The sequence below is a fragment of the Ovis canadensis genome, chromosome 21 (genome assembly GCF_042477335.2).
Source record: "Ovis canadensis isolate MfBH-ARS-UI-01 breed Bighorn chromosome 21, ARS-UI_OviCan_v2, whole genome shotgun sequence".
In the NCBI taxonomy this organism is placed as follows: Eukaryota; Metazoa; Chordata; class Mammalia; order Artiodactyla; family Bovidae; genus Ovis; species Ovis canadensis.
Window position 1 is genome coordinate 42,269,724 of NC_091265.1, and position 19,888 is coordinate 42,289,611.

A 19,888-nucleotide genomic window follows, 5' to 3' on the forward strand; every position below is an offset into this window, starting at 1 on the left:
CACGGTGAGGATTTATCACTAGAGGATACAGTCTATCGTAGGATGATTGAAAGTTCCCCATGGCCTGACTCCATTTTTTTGTTTCTTTATCATAGCAGTAATGCATTGTTTCAGAATGATTGAGAAATGTATGCAAAGGGGAGTGTTCCCAAACCCCACTCTCTAGAGGTCGCCATTTGTTATACTTCCCATTCTTCTTACTTCTTTTAAGTATTATTAACTTTGAATAGTAGAATTATATTGCTATTTTTAAATTTACCAATATTAACAACTGGACAGTGAGGCTCCCTTTATGATTGTGAAGAATGCAGCATACATAACACGTCTCTTTTCTTCCTCCAATTCACAATATCTTGAAGAAGGCAATGGCACCCCACTCCAGTACTCTTGCCTGGAGAATATCATGGACGGAGGAGCCTGGTGGGCTGCAGTCCATGAGGTCGCTAAGAGTCGGACATGACTGAGCGACTTCACTTTCACTTTTCATTTTCATGCATTGGAGAAGGAAATGGCAACCCACTCCAGTGTTCTTGCCTGGAGAATCCCGGGGATGGCGGAGCCTGGTAGGCTGCCGTCCATGGGGTTGCAGAGAGTCGGACATGACTGAAGTGACTTAGCAGCAATTCACAATATTTGCTATTTTTTAGACAAGATAGTCTGTGTATCCAATCTTTTCAGTCTTATGTCCCATGACTTCAGTTCATCCTATAGCCGTATTGAACTACTTATCATTTTTAAACATGTGATTTGAATTAGGAACTATTTCAAACATTCAACAAAAAAGTTTTTCCATGCGTTCATTCAGCAAATATTTAATAAGTACTTGTTGTGACCCAGGCATTGTTTGGAGCAGTGGATTTTTGGTGTGAAGAGCAATCACAGATAAGATCCTGGCCTTTGGGAGCTTACACTCAAAGGCCTGGCTGAGCTCCCTCAGAATGTGAATAAAGGCTGAAAAGAGAAGAGGTGAAGGTCAGCAGAGGGTCTCCATCTGTTAGAAGTCTGGAGGAGGAGGAGCCAACAGAAACACTGAGGAGGAGCAGCTTTTGTGAACAGAAGGAAACCAGGAGAGTGCGGCATTCCCGAATCCCAGCGGACACAGTTATAGATCAGCCGTGTCAGATGCTGCCAAGTAGTGGAGAGAATGACCTTTGGATTAGCAGAATGGAATCCTTGCCCGTCTCACCAAGGTGGCTGCAGTAAAGAGTGGCCCGAAGGACTAAGTGGAGTGGGTTTAAGAGAGAATACAGCTGTGGAATGGGACTCCTGGACACCCCAAACTCTGGCTGAAACATCACCACAGTCAAGGAGAGCCCTGGGACAGGTGCGTGAGCCACAGACATTGTTTAATCAATCAGCTGTGCTTCTGGATACAAAAATAAGTTAAAAAAATTATAGAAAGTAAATCCCAACTACTTCCTCTGAAAAGGAAGAATGATGAAGGCATTTAGTGCATTGAATAAAGCCTCAATAAATAGAACGAGATAGTACTGGCCTAAACATAGAAAAATTGATTCTTGCAACTCAGAATTAGACACAAGTGTATATGGTAATTTAGCTTTAAAGGTTGCCTGTCAAACTAATGGGTAAAACAGGGACAAGTCAATGGATGGGATTGAGACAACTGGGTGGCCATCTCAAAATAAAACTGAAAATATACTTTCCAAATGATGTTATGTCAAGTTTCAAATGTACTAAATATTTTTAAATAAATAATAAAATATATAATACATAGAGAACACATGGGAAAATTATTTTATAAATCAAAGCAAGGACAGCCTCTCCAGCTATAGGACAAAATTCAGAAGAGACTAAAAAAAGGACAAGAACATAAAGAACATTTTGGTAAACATGAGCAACCATAATCAAAGGGTAAATAATAAGCTGGGAAAGTGTTTATAACTCATAAGTTCTATTTTTGTCTATATAATAAAGTTCTTACAAATTGATAAAAAAATCCAACAAACCAATACAAATACTAAAATACAAGAAATGAATTCACATTTGCTAAAAAATACAAATGGTTCTTATACAGAGGAAAAACTGTGAAAGCAAACTCATAACAGTAGAAATGCAAATTAAATTACACTGAATTATATTTTATTTACCAAAATTTCAAAGACCAAAAAGTTTGATAGAGGGTTGTTTGGGAGATGCTGTGGGACATTTCTGGTGGGAGTGAAGATTTATAGAGCTTCTGACAGAAGGCAATTTGCAACATATATAAATAAACATAAAGAGCCACACTTTCCCCCATAATTCCTTTCTTAGAAATTTATCATATATACATGTATGTATATACACACACACAGAGTTAAAAATTCGTGGTTATTTGCATTAACAGAAGACTACAAACATCTGAAATGGCCATCAGTATTGTATAAATTGTGGTCCATCCATACAATGGAATGCTATGTAGCTATATTTTAAAATAAGCAAAAAACCCAGGGAGGACCTCCAATATATATTAAGTTAAAAGAGTACAAAACAATGTTTATTTGTCTGCAAGGGATACACACACACACACACACAGATTTTTGTTTGTTTTTTTGTTTTAATCTGTATCAAGGGTACTGCCTAGAAACCCTACTTCATGCCGTTCCTTCTGTTCTCCCAGAATCATTAATCATTACCTCATATCATTGCTGGTGGGGTTGACAAATCTTGCTTGTCCTGTGTCCTCACGTACCTTAGACAGAAACCCCAAGAGAGAAGTAAACATTTCCTTTGCTAATCATATTGATCACCTCTTAACAGCATGATACCTATGTGTAATCTGGTATTACATAATATCTATGTGTAACCTGGGGAGGGGGGAGATCCCTTTTCCAAACAGGGATGAGAAGGGAGTAGAGTGGAGAAGGACCCGTGTCCTCCCACACTTGATTCTTCAAATACAACTCTCTTCTGTTCAAATACGACTAAGAAGAGAATAAGTCAATTAGGAAAAATTGCTGGAACACAAATATCTTGAATGACTCATTCAAAACAAGCTGCTTGAGAATAAGGAAAATACTATTATTCAATATGCTAACTTGTTTACACAGAAGAATTGAGCAAGACGGACATCACCGATGCCCACTGGATTTAAGACCTCTCTTCCCACTAACACCAAAGCCAGGAGAGATACCAATTACTGAATTTCAGCTGGAGAAAAAGTACAGGTGAGACTCTCTTCTGGGGAGTAATTCTGTTGTTTTTCTCTTTGGAGAGCCTTTTCTCCCATAATTGATAAATTTCAGTTGGGGAGAAGTGTTTTCTACTCATTATTGGGTCTGCTGGGCAGAGCAGGACCTCAGGAAAGGCTATGAATCTACTTTCTTCTTCTTTACTGGATGACAGATTGGTCATGAACAAATAAAACACTGGTAGAACCCTCTTAGTCTTTCTAGAGATCTGGACTGAGAATTAAGGGTTTATGCTTCTTCCTAAAATCCATTTCAAGTTGTCCTATAGTAATAATTCTAAAAAGAGTAAATGGGAATTGGGAACTAAGCTATCTTTGAAATTCAAAATCGCAAAACATCTATCTTATATATCATAGTTGTGCATTTCTGACCTTCTCTTTCTTTCATGTCAGCACAATGAAGCTTTTCATAGGCATTCTTTTCTGTTCCTTGATCATGGGAGTCACCGGCGAAGGCTGGTATTCATTCTTCAAGGAGGCTGTGCAAGGTAAGAGCCCCAGAGGATGAAGGGCACACCCAGCTGACCCTAGGATTTACTCTGAGCAGAGGCCACACACCACACACCTGTCAGTTGTGGATACTCCTTTGAAAAACAAATGGGTGGGAGCTGGAGGGTTTCGCTTCCATGCTGGTCTGACTCAGCACCCACCATGGGCTTCTCCAGACCCCAGGTCAAAGATGCTTTGAACCTAGCCTATCCTTGCTGGTAGTGGGCAGCGAGTAGGACTTCCAAGGCAGCCAGGACTTCCAAGGGGTGAGCTCCTTGTTGTTGCTGTTTAGTTGCTAAGTCATCTCCAACTCTTTTGCAACCCCATGGACTGCAGCCTGCCAGGTTCTTCTGTCCATGGGATTTCCTGGGCACGGATACTTGTGAGGACTCATAACTCAAATTTTTCAGTCTTGAAGTTTACCTGTGAACTTGGTACATCCCCACGGGTGGAATGTCCAGGGAAAGGGTGAGCTGAATAAACGTCATACCCTACTCCGGGGAGAGAGGGTGCCTGGGAAAGAGAAGACCTGGGCTTGGAAGGAAGATCTCATCCTGTACCCAAGCAAACGGCCAGTGGTTGCAAGGCAGAGCTCATGGAAATCAAGCCCTAATCCACACAATAAAGAGAGCAAATTCCCACTGATCTGCCACGCTAGTACTGAGATAGAGCCAGGAAACAAACCTAATCTGCCATTTTTTTAAACTATTATCAAAGATTCATTGATTTACTTATTGTGGTGGTGATGGGTCTTTGTTGCTGTACGGGCTTTCTCTAGCTGTGGTGAGGGGCGGGGGCGCCTCTCTGCTGCAGTGTGCAGGATTTTTCATTGCGGTGGCTTCTCTTGCTGCAGAGTGCAGGCTGTGGGTACGCATGCTTCGGTAATTGCGGCACAGGGGCTTAATTGCTCTGAGGTATGTGGGATCTTCCTGGACCAGGGACACTTGTGGGGACAGTGTGTCCCCTGCATTGGCAAGCAGATTCCTCACCACTGGACCACCAGGGAAGCCCCCAACCTGCCATTCTTGATGGGAAATGAAGCTTATTGGCTACTTGTTAAAACAGGAAATTTATGTAGTTAATTGTTGCAATACTTTGATCTTCATGTATTGTTCTTAATTTTGTTTTATTTTCAGTATTTCTTCTTCAATGCTCTTCCCTTTTTTATGTACATCTGAGTTTCTGACCTGTGCTATTTTCCTTCTCTCTAAAGAACTTCTTTTAGCATTTCTTGCAAGGGTCTATTGCCAACAAATTTCCTTAATTTTTTTGAGAGTCTTTCTCCTTCACTTTTAAAGTGTAACTTCACAGAGTACAGAATTTTAGGTTGGTGGTTTTTCTCTCAGCACTAAATATTTCACTCTATTCTCTTTTGTTTGCATGAGTTCTAAGGATAAGTCATGTAATTCTTGTCTTTGTTCTTCTATAGGTAACTTTTGTTTTCTTTTAACTTCTTTCAGAATTTAAAAAAAAAAATCATTGATTTTCTGTATATGCCCAAGTGTAGATTTTTTGCAGGGGAGGTTTAGAGGGTTTCTTTTTTTATTCTCCTTGGTAAGTTTTCTGAGCTTCCTGGGTCTGTGGTTCATGTCTGACATTAATTTGGGGACTTCTTGGTCATTATCATTTCAAATATTTAAATGATATTAAGGCTTCCTTTCTCTGTTTCTTTCCTTCTGGTTATCCCACACACGTATGCTATACCTTTTGTAGTTGTCCCATGGTGCTTGTGTATTCTGTCCTAGTTTTGGCAATCTTCATTTTCTGCCCTTTGATTTGTGAGGATTCTATTGAGATATCTTCTGTCATGGAGATTCTTTTCTCAACTGTGTCTATTCTGCCAATAAGCCAACAGAATGCATTCCTTATTTCTGTTATGGTGCTTTTTCATCTCTAGCATTAGTTTTTTCTTTCTTAGCAATTCCGTCTTTCCGCTTACATTAACCATCCATTCTTGCATGTTGACTACTTTGATCTCTTAGATTATTAATTATAGGTGCTTTAAATTCCCAGTCTGGTAATTCCAACATCCCTACCAGGCCTGGTTCCGATGCCTTCCATGTCCTTTTAACTGTGTTGTTTGCCTTTTGGCATGCTTTGTAATTTTTTTCTTAAGAGCCAGACTTGATGTACATGATAGAAGGAACTGCTCTAAATAGGCCACCTTTAGTCAACTGGAGATTGGGGAAGCATTACTGTGTGCTGTGTGCTAAGTTGCTTCAGTCGTGTCTGATTTTTTGCGACCCCATAGACTGTAGCCCGCAAACTCCTCTGTCTGTGGGATTATAATAGGCAAGAAAACTGGAGTGGGTTGCCATGCCCTCCTCCAGGGGATCTTCCCGATGCAGGGATCGAACCCCTGTCTCTTATGCCCCCTGCATGGTCAGATGGGTTCTTTACCACTCGCACTACCTGGGAAGCCCAGTCCTGTGACTAGGTCTCAGTTTTTTTTGATGAGCCCTAGACTGTGAACTTCATAGGTGTTTCTGTCTTTTTCTACCCTTCAACTGGGGCAGGATGGCAGGAGTGGGCTGGAGCTGGTTATTTCCTTTCCCCAGGTCACTTAGATTCTGATAATACAGAGTTTTCTGAGGGAGGCCTATTGAGAACAGAGAACTCTGGCATGTTTCAAAATGGTTCCTTTTCCTCTCTTCCTGCAAGAAGCCCAAGGGAAATTTTTTGGGGGAACATTTTTTAAATATAAATTTATTTATTTTAATTGGAGGCTAATTACTTTACAATATTGTAGTGGTTTTGCCATACATTGACATGGATCCACTACGGGTGTACCTTTGTTCCCCATCCTGAACCCCTCTCCCACCTCCCTCCCCAGCGCATCCCTTTGGGTCATCCCAGTGCACCAGCCCTGAGCACCCTGTCTCATGCATTGAAACTGGACTGGCGATCTATTTCACATATGGTAATATACATGTTTCAATGCTATTCTCCCAAATCATCCCACCCTCAACCTCTCCCACAGAGTCCATAAGACTGTTCTATACATCTGTGTCTCTTTTGCTGTCTCGCATACAGGGTTATTGTTACCATCTTTCTAGATTCCATATATATGTGTTAGTATACTGTATTGGTGTTTTTCTTTCTGGCTTACTTCACTCTGTATAATCGGCTCTAGTTTCATCCACCTCATTAGAACTGATTCAATTGTATTCCTTTTAATGGCTGAGTAATACTCCACTGTGTATATGTACCACAGCTTTCTTATCCATCCGTCTGCTGATGGACATCTAGGTTGCTTCCATGTCCTGGCTATTATAAACAGTGCTGCGATGAACATTGGGGTACACGTGTCTCTTTCAATTCTGGTTTCCTCAGTGTGTATGCCCAGCAGTGGGATTGCTGGGTCATACGGCAGTTCTATTTCCAGTTTTTTAAGGAATCTCTACACTGTTCTCCATAGTGGCTGTACTAGCTTGCATTCCCACCAACAGTGTAAGAGGGTTCCCTTTTCTCCACACCCTCTCCAGCATTTATTTCTTGTAGACTTTTGGACAGCAGCCATTCTGACTGGCGTGAAATGGTTGGAAATTTTTAAACAATATTTTCTGTGAGAATCTGGTTGAGCTCTTGAAGGTAACTCTCACAGTATTATGGGGCCCAATAATGGCTGGGCCCCCCAGGAGGTTTTACTCTCAGAGTTGTCTCCACTGAACCTCCTGCAATTTGTCAGTTCTGGTTTGGGTCTTTCTACCTGCAGCACAGGTTCCCTCACCGGTTTCTGCTCCTGAGTTTCTGGTCCAAAAGGCCTCCCCTCTCTATGTCCACCTGTTCGTCTCTCCAGCCTTGGAAGCAATGCCATGCCCTGTGTCTTCCCCCTCTTATGGATCCAAGAAGAGTTGCTGCGTTTTCAGTCTGTTCAGGTTTTTAATTGTTACGATGGAGTGCTGACATTTAAGATCCTTATGCAGGACTAGAGGTGATGCTATTAATTTTGCAATTGAATTCCTTATAATTTTTGTGTTGATATTTGACAAATTCAATCTTTCTGATTTTGAACTCATGTGCTATTCTCTTTTTCATTGCATTATCTGAATACCAGGTTTTTTTTTTTAAAAGATTTCCATTTAAAAATTTTTGTTCATTTTTATTGAAGTATAGTTGATTTGTAGTGTTTCAGGTATACAGCAAAGTGATTCACTAGTGTGTGTGTGTATATATACATTTCTTTTCAGATTCTTTTCCATTATAGGTTTTACAATATATTGAATATAGTCCCCTGCGCTATATAGTGGGACTTCCCAGGTGGCTCAGTGGTAAAGAATTCACCTGTCAATGCAGGGAACACAAGAGACGCAGGTTCTATCCCTGGCTCGGGAAGATCCCCTGGAGGAGGAAGTGGCAACCCTCTCCAGTATTCTTGTCTGGGAAATCCCATGGACAGAGGAGCCTGATGGGCTACAGTCCATGGGGTCGCAAAGAGTCGGACACGACTGAGCACACCCGCAGGTACTGCATGGCAGGTCCTTGTCGTTCACCTGCTTTATTTGAATATCAGTTTTTAAAAATTATTTATGTTGGTTGCACCGGGCCTTCACTGCTGCACGAGGGCTTTCTCTGCAGCGAGCAGGGGCTACTCTTCATTGCAGAGCACAGGCTTCTCATTGCGTGGCTTCTCTTGCTGCTGAGCACCGGCTGCAGGCTCTCAGACTCGAGAGCTGTGGCGCGTGGGCTCTAGAGCCTGAGCTCAGTAGTTCAGGCATGCGGCATGTGTAGCTGCTCTGCGGCAGGTGGATCCTTCCAGACCCGTGTCCCCTGTACTGGCAGGTGGACTCCGATCCCTGTGCCACCAGGGAAACCCTGAATATCAGTTTTTAAAAAGAGTTTTGGTGGGCCATTGCAAAGTTTCTCTGCACATAGTAAAGAATATTTCATCCCTTAGGTCAGTGCATTTCAGAGTTTGCGCTTTTCTTATGGACTGTGGTATCTGTAAAAAAAAGTGGAGAACCCTCTCCTCTCCCCTCCTCCCTCACATAGTCCCTGATCGTACATCTGAAGCCTCCTTCTCCATCATCACATGCCTTATATGACCATCACCTCTTCTTTGTACACAGCACACCAACCCCGTATCAGACAGCTCAGAGCACCACAGTCCCATCCAATTCAATCAAACTGTAAAGGGTTCTCCTTACAGTTACACGGGGATCCGATCCACAGTAAGGAGTATGCATCTCAATCTAGGATTTCAAAGGATCACTTTGTCAAGAGTCAAAATCTGAAAAGTAGGGGAGAATTCTCATCCCCCCACTTCTCCAATATGTCCCCATGTTACTGTTGTTTTGTCTCCTGACAGGGGCTTCGGACTTGTGGAGAGCCTACTGGGACATGAAAGAAGCCAATGTCCAGAATTCAGGCAGATACTTCCGCGCCCGAGGGAACTATGACGCTGCTCAAAGGGGCCCTGGGGGCGTCTGGGCTGCAAAAATCATCAGGTAACAGAGGCTCCTGAGGGCGCTGAGCGGAGCTTGTCTGTTTCCAGAGAGTCAGGGGGCTCTGTGGCCCATCTTCCTCCTGCCCCTGCTCCTGGCACCCACATGGCCAGCAGAGCCAGGGCAGGATATGGGTGCGGCTGTGTCCCTCCTCACTGCCGGGAGAAAGCGAGGGGTCATTAAAGAAGCCTGATTCAGGGCATTTGAAGAACCAATAACCATGGCTTTGCCCAAGAGGGTGTATATTTTAGCCCTCCTTCCTGAGGATGGGCTTTTCTAGCCTCCTCTCAAAGACACTGCTTTGTCTGCAAGAGGAGAAAGGAGTCAGAGGACAAAGCTGTCTCAAGCGACCCAGCTGTAATTTTCCTGTCTCCCTTCCTTCCAGCAATGTCGGGGAGTACCTTCAAGGATTCTTACACCAGATTTACCTTGGAAGAGACAGCTATGGGTTGGAGGACCAGGTGTCCAACCGGAGAGCTGAGGAATGGGGCCGGAGTGGCCAAGACCCAGATCGCTTCAGACCTGCAGGCCTGCCGAAGAAATACTGAGTCCTGCTCCCTCTGTTCTCAAGGGACTAGGCTATGAGCCACACAACACTTCTCCAAAAACAGGGAAATAGTGTCACTGAGCTCTGTCACCCCAGGAACTGAGACAGGTACCCAGAGGTGCCCAATAAATGTTTGTGGAACTGAACATGTTGATGGAAGCTGGAGTCTTCGAGTCAGACTCTGGGGAGAAAGGCCTGCTGGCACCATATGGACGGTTAAAGCTCTGTGGAGGACGAGCCTGTGACTGCAGGGCCCCAGGAATCCCTGACGACCTGGACCCTGCCCTGTGCCCACATGAGCCCCAGGACTCTCAGGACCCCATTTCTCCTCCTAAGTAAGCCTGAGCTGGGAGAGCACTGGCCGTCACGCTGGGCTCCTCAGTGGCTGGGGGCCTGACTCTGGCACAAGCCTGGGCAGCCCCATCCCCACTTCTTCCTCCCCAGTCACTGTGTTGCTGCTTCAGGCCTCTCTGTGTCCCGACTCTCCACTGCCCAGCCAGGTGCATCCTGACCCACCTCACTCCAGGCCTCATCCCCAGGGATCTCTTCCCAAACCAAGAAGGCACATTTGCTTTGGGAAGACCAGTCTCATGACACCTGTCCTGGAAACTGAATCTCTGACCCCAGTTGTTTCTCATCAACACCAGAGCCAACCCCTGACTCAACTGTTAACTGGTCTCAGCTCATTTAACCTAAGAAATCATTCTCAGATGAGTTTCCCTTACCTTCATCCTCACTATCTTTGGGTCAAACAAAATACTATTTTCACTTCTAGAGTGAATATCAGCTATGTGGATACACACTTCCAGGGCACTTTAAGAGAAGCCTCCTCAGAAGCACAGACTGATGGCGATCCAGACTCTGCTGGGGTGTGGGAAGCTGAGGCATGGTCATCATAGAGGCCGTCATTTTCTTTCATTGTAAATGTTCTAACTCTGCATGCATCATTTGATTTACCACAAAGGCTTTGCAGGTCTCAGTTGAAGAAATGAGGCTTGGAGGTAAGTGATCTGGACCTTGCTCCAGGTCACACCTGTATTAGGTGAGCAGCCAGGACTGCAGGCTGGTGTGTCTGACTCCAGGAGAGCAGGGATGTGGTGTCAAGACCGAGAGGTTCAGAGGCGGGGACTCTCTCCTCCACGGATCTCCAGCGTGAGATGCCCAAGAGATGCCTGACTGGTTACAGACACACCACAGCTTGTTCTCATGTGAACAGTGCCTTGCAGGGTCCTTGCCCTCGGTATCTGCTTCCTTAATAAATTCCCTCATTGAAAACTGAGACTTCAGTCCACATCACTTCTCACTTTTGAACGTTTTTCTCTTCCTTTTGTCTTCAAACTTGAATGTCTGCCCACCTGCATGTTCTGCTTCCTCACTTCTGACTCACACTAGAACCCACACCAGCCTGACCTCTGTCCCCACCGCTCAGCAAAATAGCTCTGGTCACCGCTGCCCTCCATGGTGCTAACTGACAAGTTCCTGTTTCGTACCAGGAAGGCTCTGAGACAGGCTCAGCACAGTTGTCTTCTCCCTCCTTTCTGGTAGGTTCTCTCTTGGCTTTTGTTTACCCTCCTTTTGTTTCCCTTTAATCTCCTTTATCTCCTTAGCTGGGTCTTTTCATCTCCTGAACCCTAAGGGTGCTTCAGACTTGGTTCTGGGTTCTTTCTTTTTTTTTTTTTTCCACTTTTTATGTCTATATTCTCCCCAACAAGTATAGCAAATAGTGTTATATGCTGATGGCTCTGAAAACTATACCTCCCAGCTCAGAACCTTATTTCCCAGATCTGTGTTTATACATTTGATTGGCCTCTAAATGCCTCTACTTGGATGGCTTCCAGAGATCTCATACTTGGTATGTCCCAAAGGGAACTCTCATCTGCCTTCAGAACTCTTCACCCACAGACCTCTCCATTTCAGCAGCTGACATCATTGTTCCCTCCGTTGCTCAGCCCAGAAATTGAGGCATGTCCTTGAGGCTTCCCTTCCCTTTACCCCACATCCAGTCCACTAACAAGTCCTGTGATTCAACTTCCAAAATTCATCTCTAGTCCGTCAGCCTGCTCTCATATGCATCTCCATGCTCCTGGCCACACCATTTCTCACCTGGGTTCTTGCAACAGCTGTCTAACCAGTCTTCCCATCTTCATGGCTTTCCCCTCTGCTTAAGGTGACTGTATAATTTTTCATCTAAACCAAGTCACTTTCCACTGAGGAAAAGGGCCTTATTGATGATTATACATGGATGGCAGGAATAAACTGAAATTGTCCTGGGTAAAAGAGAGCATGTATTTACCCCACGTCTCAGTCTAGCGTACAAATTATATTCAGATCTTGTCTCTTCCCCGCTTAAATTCTTCCATGGGTTCCCATTTCCCTAGAATATAATCCAGTGTGCACTGTCCCTGGCCACCCTCCAGCATCATCTCAGGCCACACCCTCCCAGGTTCCCTGTCCCTTCATCTCACCAACAAGAGAAGCTTTTATTTGGCAAAGGACCTTTGCATATGACATTTTCTCTGTTCAGAACACTCTTCTGCTTGTTCTCCATATGACTGTGTGTTTCTAACCTGTGGAGCTCTCCTGAGATCACCCTTTCCTGAGAGAGGCCTTCCTGGTCATCCTGGCTGAACTACTCTGGTTATTCTGTACTTTTTGCCAATTTCAATATGTGACTCTTGTACTAAATTTTTGGTTTATTCCTCTGAATTTTTTTTTATTTGGTTTTGATCCATCTTCCTCCCTTCTATTATAGAATCAGTGAGAGAAGTGACCATTTCTTTCTTGCTTATATCTGAATACCCAGTCCTGGCACATAATGGAATTTCAACAAGTGCTTATTGGAAATTAATAAATGAATACTTGAATCCATGTATTGTTTTATTAGTAAAAATTTTTCTTTCAAAGGAGGTCAGACTGGCTTTAAGAAACAGGAAGGAACTAAGAAAGAGGGAGAAACTAAAGAAGAGACAGTAGAATCAGGGGAAACAGGAGGCAGGGGGTCAAGCCACAAGGGATGGTGGACCCCCAGGGGAGCAGAAACCTCTCTTGCTCTGCGGAAGGAAGGAAGGTGGAGTGTAGGGCTGGGGAAGCAGCATATTTGAGATTGCAGGACATGGGACCTGCGGGAATTCGATTGTAGCTCCTCTCGATGTAGGTGACTGTCCCCGAGATTCGTCACACTCCAGGGTATTTGCCTGTTTTTTATCTGTCTCTAAAGCAAGTAAGTAGAAAACTCAAGGCTAAAGGCACATGTCTCCTATTGTGTGCCATCCTTGCATCCACAGTGCCTGTCATGGTGCCTCGCAGATCCTAGTTGCTTTATGAATATATGTTGAATGAGTGGAATCTGAGAAAAGGCAACGTTAAAAGAGGTCAGAACTGGTGGAGGGGTTTGAGAGTTGTAGAAAGTGTGGATGTTGGATACAGATTTGGATGTGCAGAACATGGTAATGAGTCACTTAGAAGTGACAGTTAAACCTGTACTGATAACATACTAAATACCAGCCAAAATGATTTAATTTTACTTCATCATAAAAATAGTCATGTATGGATGTGAGAGTTGGACTGTGAAGAAAGTTGAGCGCTGAAGAATTGATGCTTTTGAACTGTGGTGTTGGAGAAGACTCTTGAGAGTCCCTTGGACTGCAAGGAGATCCAACCAGTCCATCCTAAAGGAAATCAGTCCTGAATATTCATTGGAAAGACTGATGCTGAAGCTGAAACTCCAATACTTTGGCCACCTGATGCTAAGAACTGACTCATTTGAAAAGACCTTGATGCCTGGAAAGATTGAAGGTGGGAGGGGAAGGGGAGGACAGAGGATGAGATGGTTGGATGGCATCACCGACTCAATGGACATGAGTTCGAATAAACTCTGGGAGTTGCTGATGGGCAGGGAAGCCTGGTGTGCTGCAGTCCATGGGGTTGCAAAGAGTCGGACATGACTGAGCGACTGAACTGAACTGAACTGAAAAATATTTTTCTCTAGTGATACTTTGCATAATCCCTCACAGATATGAAAATTAGGAATCCTATGTGCAAGAAATTATTAGTCATTGTGGTAGCTGATGAGAAGTCTTGAAGAAGGAATAAATATTTCGAATGTCTGAAGTTCTGTGTCAACTATCGAGGGGCAAGGTAGCAGAGAACACTGTGAAACTAAAGAAAGGCAAAAGCACACACTGGTTCTCTGATACTGAGACCCTTAGACTGAAAGATGTGTTACTATCTACATGCCACCAAGAAAAATGCGACCATTTAAATTCAGACATAATGTTTTCCTATCACTGTGAATTTTTACTCTACGTTTTGAACGGGTTCTTTTGGGCTTAGATTTTAATGTTACTTCACTCTTATGTATAAGCAGAAAGGAAAAAATACACAAAAACTAATCCTAAAGCAATGACAGGCTTTTCACGAGTGCTTCCTGGTAATTGGGGCTTCCCTTGTGGCTCAGCTGGTAAAGAATCTGCCTGCAATGGGGGAGACCTGGGTTCAGTCTCTGGGCTGGGAAGATCCCCTGGAGAAGGAAAAGGCTACCCACTCCAGTATTCTCGCCTGGAGAATTCCATGGACAGAGGACCCTGGCGGGCTACAGTCCATGGGGTTGCAAAGAGTTGGACACGACTGAGCGACTCAGCACAACACAGAAATTACCTGTGGGAGTGGGGTGGGGTTGGTGGAATCTCCCTTAGTCCTGAAGGGCCAGACGAGGGAGTGATTACAGATTCTGTGGGTAGGGGGGAGTAGGAGAAGGAGAGAGACAGAGACAGGGACACAGAGAAGTGTGTGGAGAGGGGCGCTTGACAGGAGTTGTGCCTTTGATTGAGGGGCGCAGCCAGTCTGTGGCGATCCCTCCCTGAAGAAGCCGTAGAACTGAATCAAAAAAACACCCTCCCCTCTCTCCCCAGCTCCTGGCCAGGTTCCCTATTGTCCAAATCCAGCCAGGGCCAGAGCAACGGGCTCAGTTGATATAGTCTGGACAGGCCAGGGTAGAAAGTGGAATGGTAAGTGAGTGACTGGTGGGGCAAACAAGAAATACCCACACAGCTGAAAAAGCTAATCTCATAACTGGAGGATTTAGGGTAATGAACTTGTGCCCAAGACTCTTTTGCAGTGTCATAGTGATGTGAGGACTGCCTGCCTAGCCTCCCCTCCTAGGTTCAAAGTCCAATGCTGACAAATGTTCCCAGAGTTGCAGTGCAGTCAGAGGGCAAGGTGGGAGGACATGGAAAAGAGTGGCTGCTGTCTGGACAGCATTGCCACTAAGACTAACTCTTACTATGTACAGATTCAAAACACTCTGGTTCTTCAAGAGTACATATTATCTTAATATACCCAGTTTACAGAGGATTCTCAATTTAGGGGACTTTCAACAACAAGCGGATTTATTTTCCAAACTCTGCTTTCCACTGTGATTTTTCAAACGTTCATCTCGATCCTTATCATCTGGGTCATTTTTATTAAAAGTCACTGCAGCACAGTTTCAAGCTTCAGTATTCTATCTGCTTTAATGTTTTCCATCCCTCCCCTACTACCAACCTCGTTGTTGGCTAGATTTGTAGCTGGAGGCACTTGGAGGGTGAGGGTATAGACAGCTCTTTCCCTATTGCTCCTTTTCCAGCAGTGTGGAGGCGTGCAGAGAAGGCCAGTTCTGAGGTGTCTTCCCACCACACCTCCCAGATCTTGCATTGGGAGATTCGTAAGGGTGGGAAGAGCCATTTGGCCTCATTCTGGTTAGGTGTGCTTCTGATGCTGATATTCTCTGTCCAGGTGAGGGTCTCCAGGAGGTGGTGGGCGTGGTGGTGCTCCTGAGGTGAAGTCCAGCTTCACACCACCCCTCAGCCATGGAGGACCTTCCCGGAGAGGAGCAGGTTATCCACAAAGGGCTCTGACGATGCTGCACATTCCAAGGCCCCTCCCTAGCTGAGGTGTCACCTCCCCTGGCCCAGCACTGCCTTTTCTCTAACCTCACTGGTCTTGCCAGCGGGTTCCAGTGGACCCCCCAGAATGTCTGGGAGCCTCTTCTCTTCCTGCAGAGATGGCAGATGGGAAAAGGCTCACCCCATCTCCTTCCTAGTTACACTCCACCACAATTTTACTGGCACGGGTGCTCTATCTTTAGAAACTTCCAGAATATTCACAGCTCCTACACATGTAAACTCTCTCAAGAACTCACCACACTGCCCTCTGCTTGGATAGGGGCATCAAATGAGCTGGCAGTGTCTGCAGCAAGCATGCACCCGGCTGAGAGATGAACAGGCATTTTTGTTTTCTTCTTGGCTGCTGCTGCTGCTGCTGAGTCGCTTCAGTCGTGTCCAACTCTGTGCGACCCCATAGACGGCAGCCCACCAGGCTCCCCGTCCCTGGGATTCTCCAGGCAAGAACACTAGAGTGGGTTGCCATCTCCTCCAATGCATGAAAGTGAAAAGTGAAAGTGAAGTCGCTCAGTCATGTCCGACTCTTAGCGACCTCATGGACTGCAGCCTACCAGGCTCCTCCGTCCATGGGATTTTCCAGGCAAGAGTACTGGAGTGGGGTGCCATTGCCTTCTTGGCACCCTGAATCAATTGCCAGAAATCGCCTGCCTCCACAAATGCTGCACTCCCCGGGAGACTGACCGCCCTGCGGTCTCCCCTCCCCTCCTCGGGCATCTCCTCCGTGGACCAGGGGTGGGCTGGGGGAGAGGGTGGTGTTGACTGTGGAGCCAGCGCTGCTGCCTCTTTCTCGGCTTTGGGAGCTCACGAAGTCTGGCGCTGCTTGCTGGATGCCCTCTCTAGGGGTGTGGTCCTCGGAGCCCTGTCCTCAGCTGTGGGTGATGGAAAAGCAGCAGCACTCAGCAGCCTGTTTTCACACCCGGCTGCCAAGGGAGCTCTTGCACAATCCTCTAGTTTCCCAGGGCCACTTTTCGAAATCTGTAATTATGGGAAAGAAGAGCCAGGTCCTTTCCAAGAACGGTGTGTTCGGTTTACACACACATTTATTACCTATGGAGTCCTGTCAAACCACACTGTGTAAAACATATTTACAAAATCTCCTGTGAGTGACTCACTCGTATGTTTCCTGAAAGAACTGGGCAAATGGACAAGAACTCAGGCTGGCCAGGGTGCCTCGCTCCTGAACCATCGACCTGGGAGGAGCCAGTGCACTGAGACCTCCCTTTACTCTCTGCAGAGTGGACTTAGACCGTCCAGAACAGTCTCACGTGGCGTCTGCAAAACCTCACATCACCCTTTAGTAAAGACGCCTCCAGAGCTCCTTCATCCTTCTATTCACTCTCCAGCTCCCTCTTCATGCTCCCCCGGCACGCGGCAGGGGCTGGGCCAGGCCCTGGGGACCTGAGACAGACCAGGCCAGTGCTCCCACGTGAGGAACATTCCACTGGAGAGTTATGATTAAGCTAATCAGCATTTAAGAGAACTGAATTAAAATATATCGTACATTTATTTATGTGCCACAACACGCAGTGTGAGCTCTATGACCTGAGGCTAAGAATCCCAAGGCTCCATCCTCACAGACTAGATCTGAATTTCAGCTTTGCCACTGTGACAGGGAAGGGTAGTAACATGCAAACATTATCACGGTAAGTTGTGCAGCGAAAAAGCAGAGCATAAAATGATAGTATTGTACCACCCTGTTTCGTTTATGTGTTCATATGTCTACATACACTTAGATAATAGACTGGAAACATTTTCTACAGAGGTTCTTCCTGCCCCTCCCCCTCTCGTCCAGGCTCAGGAAATTAGTATGGCTTTTATTTTTGTCTTTGTGCTTATTTTATACTGTTGAAGTTTCCTCGCTGAAGATGTTCATTCAGTGAGATTCGTTAAGCCTGGCTGTGTCGAGGCTTTTCCTAGGCACTGAGTATGGTGGTGAAGAAAACCAGCAACTTACTTCCTGTCCTCATGGGGGTGAGATAAGGAAAAACAGCAAGTGTCCATTTACACTGTAGTTTACATATATATGCTTCTCTGTCTACACACACACACACACCCACAATGTCACTAAATGTGCAAACACACAGAAATAATGCACATGAATTCATAAAGATTATGATAAGATAAAAGTGGATAAATGTGTCAGAGTACAAGTAAAAATTCATAATGGAAAATAATAGGGAAAGGACGTCAGTAATTTCACGTTCCATATTCTATCTGTTAATAATCCTATTGTGACTTTTTGTTTTCCATATGATTTCTTTTTCTCTCAGGACTGTACCTCTTTTAGGGTTAAACACTGTGGTTTTAGCAGTTGGCCTGGGAAACTACAGGCCCTACTAATCTCTGGAGAAAGAATTTTCCCCAAGATAAGAAATAGAAAATGTTCCATTTCTTCTGCAACTGCAAGAATAGCAAATAGAAGAACAAAACCTGTATCAACAAAGGTTATTTCTAACAAAGGAGTTTTTTTTTTGTTTTAATGACAACAAAAGAGACGTCAGAGATAGTCACTATGTCCTGTGACAGCAACCCTCTAATATTTTATTTATACTTTAGATATTAATTTACGTCTTTGAAGCAAAATTCTTTTCTGATGGAAGCTGTTAGACTGGAAAAGCAGATAGCTGGTTCATGCCAAGACAAGAGCGCAGAGCTATAGAAATCCTCCCCATTGCGGTAGGGTGTGTGAGCTGGGCTGCCCCCCTGGACAGCAGAGTGACACTTCACTGTGAAACTAAGGGTATGCACACCAGCTCTGTCCCTATTTTGATACACATGGCACAACGCAGGTATCATTTGTATTGATCTGACACTTAAAATATGACTGCTTGTCAGTTTATTTTTCTGGTTACTAATGATTTGTGTATCTCTTTGTGAGCTTATTTCTTATTGCATGTTGTCTGTAAACTATTTTTTTCCTAACACTTCATCCATTTTTCTATTGGGGCTGCCATCTTTTCCTTACTGACTCATAGAAGTTCCTTGTATTTTTGAAATATTAATCCCTTGCCGTATTTGAAATATCATCTTTTCCCATTCTCTATCTATAATTATGTTCTTATTTTTGATGTAATCAAATTCACCCCTTCCTGATTTGGGGTTTGTGCCTTTGAAATTTAAGAATTTCTACACCATCTCTAGATCACAAATATATTCTTTGATATTATTTTTTATTAACTTTACAGTTTATCTTACATTTACATATTTAACATTCTGAAGTCAACTTATGTATATGTATTAGGTAAGGGTCTAATTTTCCAGGCAAGAATACTGGAGTGGGTTGCCATTCCCTTCTCCTGGGGATCTTCCCAACCCAGGGATCAAACCTGGGTTTCCTGCATTGCAGGCAGATTCTTTACTGTCTGAGCCATCAGGGAAGCCCTATTAGGTAAGGGCCCAGCTTTATTTTTCTCTTTCCAAAACTATCAAGCCATCCTATCTTCAATGATTTGTGGCGTCTTCTTGAACATTTATTATACATGTGACCCTAGCTCTCACTCTGTTCTGTCCCATTGGTCCATGTGTCTTTAGTTGAGCAAATACTATTTTTATTACCGTATTTTGCTGTTTATCTTAACGCCTGGTATGGTAAGTTCCTCTTCTTAATACCTTCCTTTTTAGAGGCTGACTTTTTAATGCATCGACTTTTATTTCTGTACGTGAATTTTGGAGTAATCATCTTCTGTTCCAGAAAAATCCAAATGAAATTTTCAGTATTACATGTGTGGATTAATCTGGGGTCGAATTAACATCCTTAATGTTAAGTTATCCCATCAGTGAGCTGGAAACTTCTCTCCATGTTTGAATCATCTTTTAAGGTGTTAGCGGTTTGGCACCTTCTTCATTGCAGTTCTGTGAATTACTGGTGAAAGTAATTGCTAGGAGTTTTATAGTTTTGCTGTTACTATGAATAGTTTATTGTTTTGGTCATGTTTTCTATTTGGGTAGTTCTACTATGGAAAAACCTGTTGGTTTTTGGATCAAGTGTGGGCCATCTTATTAAATTTACCTATTAATTGGAGTAATTTGTTGATTTTGAGGTTCAGGTGTTGATGATTCTAGTGATGGAAATGATGACAGTTTTTAATCTCTGCCTTTCCAATCCTTATATCTCTTCTTTCTTTTTATTTTCTATGCCTTGGCCAGGGCTTCCAGAACTGTGTTAGACAATAGTGGTGATAGTGGGCATTCTTTGCTCATTCCTAATTCTTCAAATGATGGGCTAAAAGTTTTTCCATTATAGAATCTGTTAATTTTATGAAATTAATTTAACTCTATTTCA

General features: G+C 44.1%; 1 protein-coding gene across 2 annotated transcripts; it reads left to right on the top strand.

Annotated features, from left to right (window-relative positions):
• Positions 1-261: 261 nt before the first annotated feature.
• SAA4 (serum amyloid A4, constitutive) lies at positions 262-12,535 on the top strand. Of its 2 annotated transcripts, XM_069565082.1 has the most exons (5): positions 262-1,324; positions 3,048-3,164; positions 3,581-3,675; positions 8,985-9,123; positions 9,506-12,535. In XM_069565082.1, the coding sequence occupies exons 3-5, from the start codon at positions 3,585-3,587 to the stop codon at positions 9,666-9,668; spliced, it is 393 nt and encodes a 130-aa protein (XP_069421183.1). In that variant the 5' UTR covers positions 262-1,324; positions 3,048-3,164; positions 3,581-3,584; the 3' UTR covers positions 9,669-12,535. The 2 variants fall into 2 exon arrangements, with proteins under 2 accessions (XP_069421183.1, XP_069421182.1); XM_069565081.1 differs by lacking the exon at positions 262-1,324 and having other exon boundaries at positions 2,684-3,164.
• Positions 12,536-19,888: the final 7,353 nt, after the last annotated feature.

Coding starts and splice junctions, on each gene's coding strand:
- SAA4 (XM_069565081.1), top strand. CDS start 3,028: ATGCTAACTTGTTTACACAGAAGAATTGAGCAAGACGGACATCACCGA. Junction 3,676..8,984: donor CTTCAAGGAGGCTGTGCAAG/GTAAGAGCCCCA, acceptor GTCTCCTGACAG/GGGCTTCGGACTTGTGGAGA. Junction 9,124..9,505: donor TGGGCTGCAAAAATCATCAG/GTAACAGAGGCT, acceptor CCTTCCTTCCAG/CAATGTCGGGGAGTACCTTC.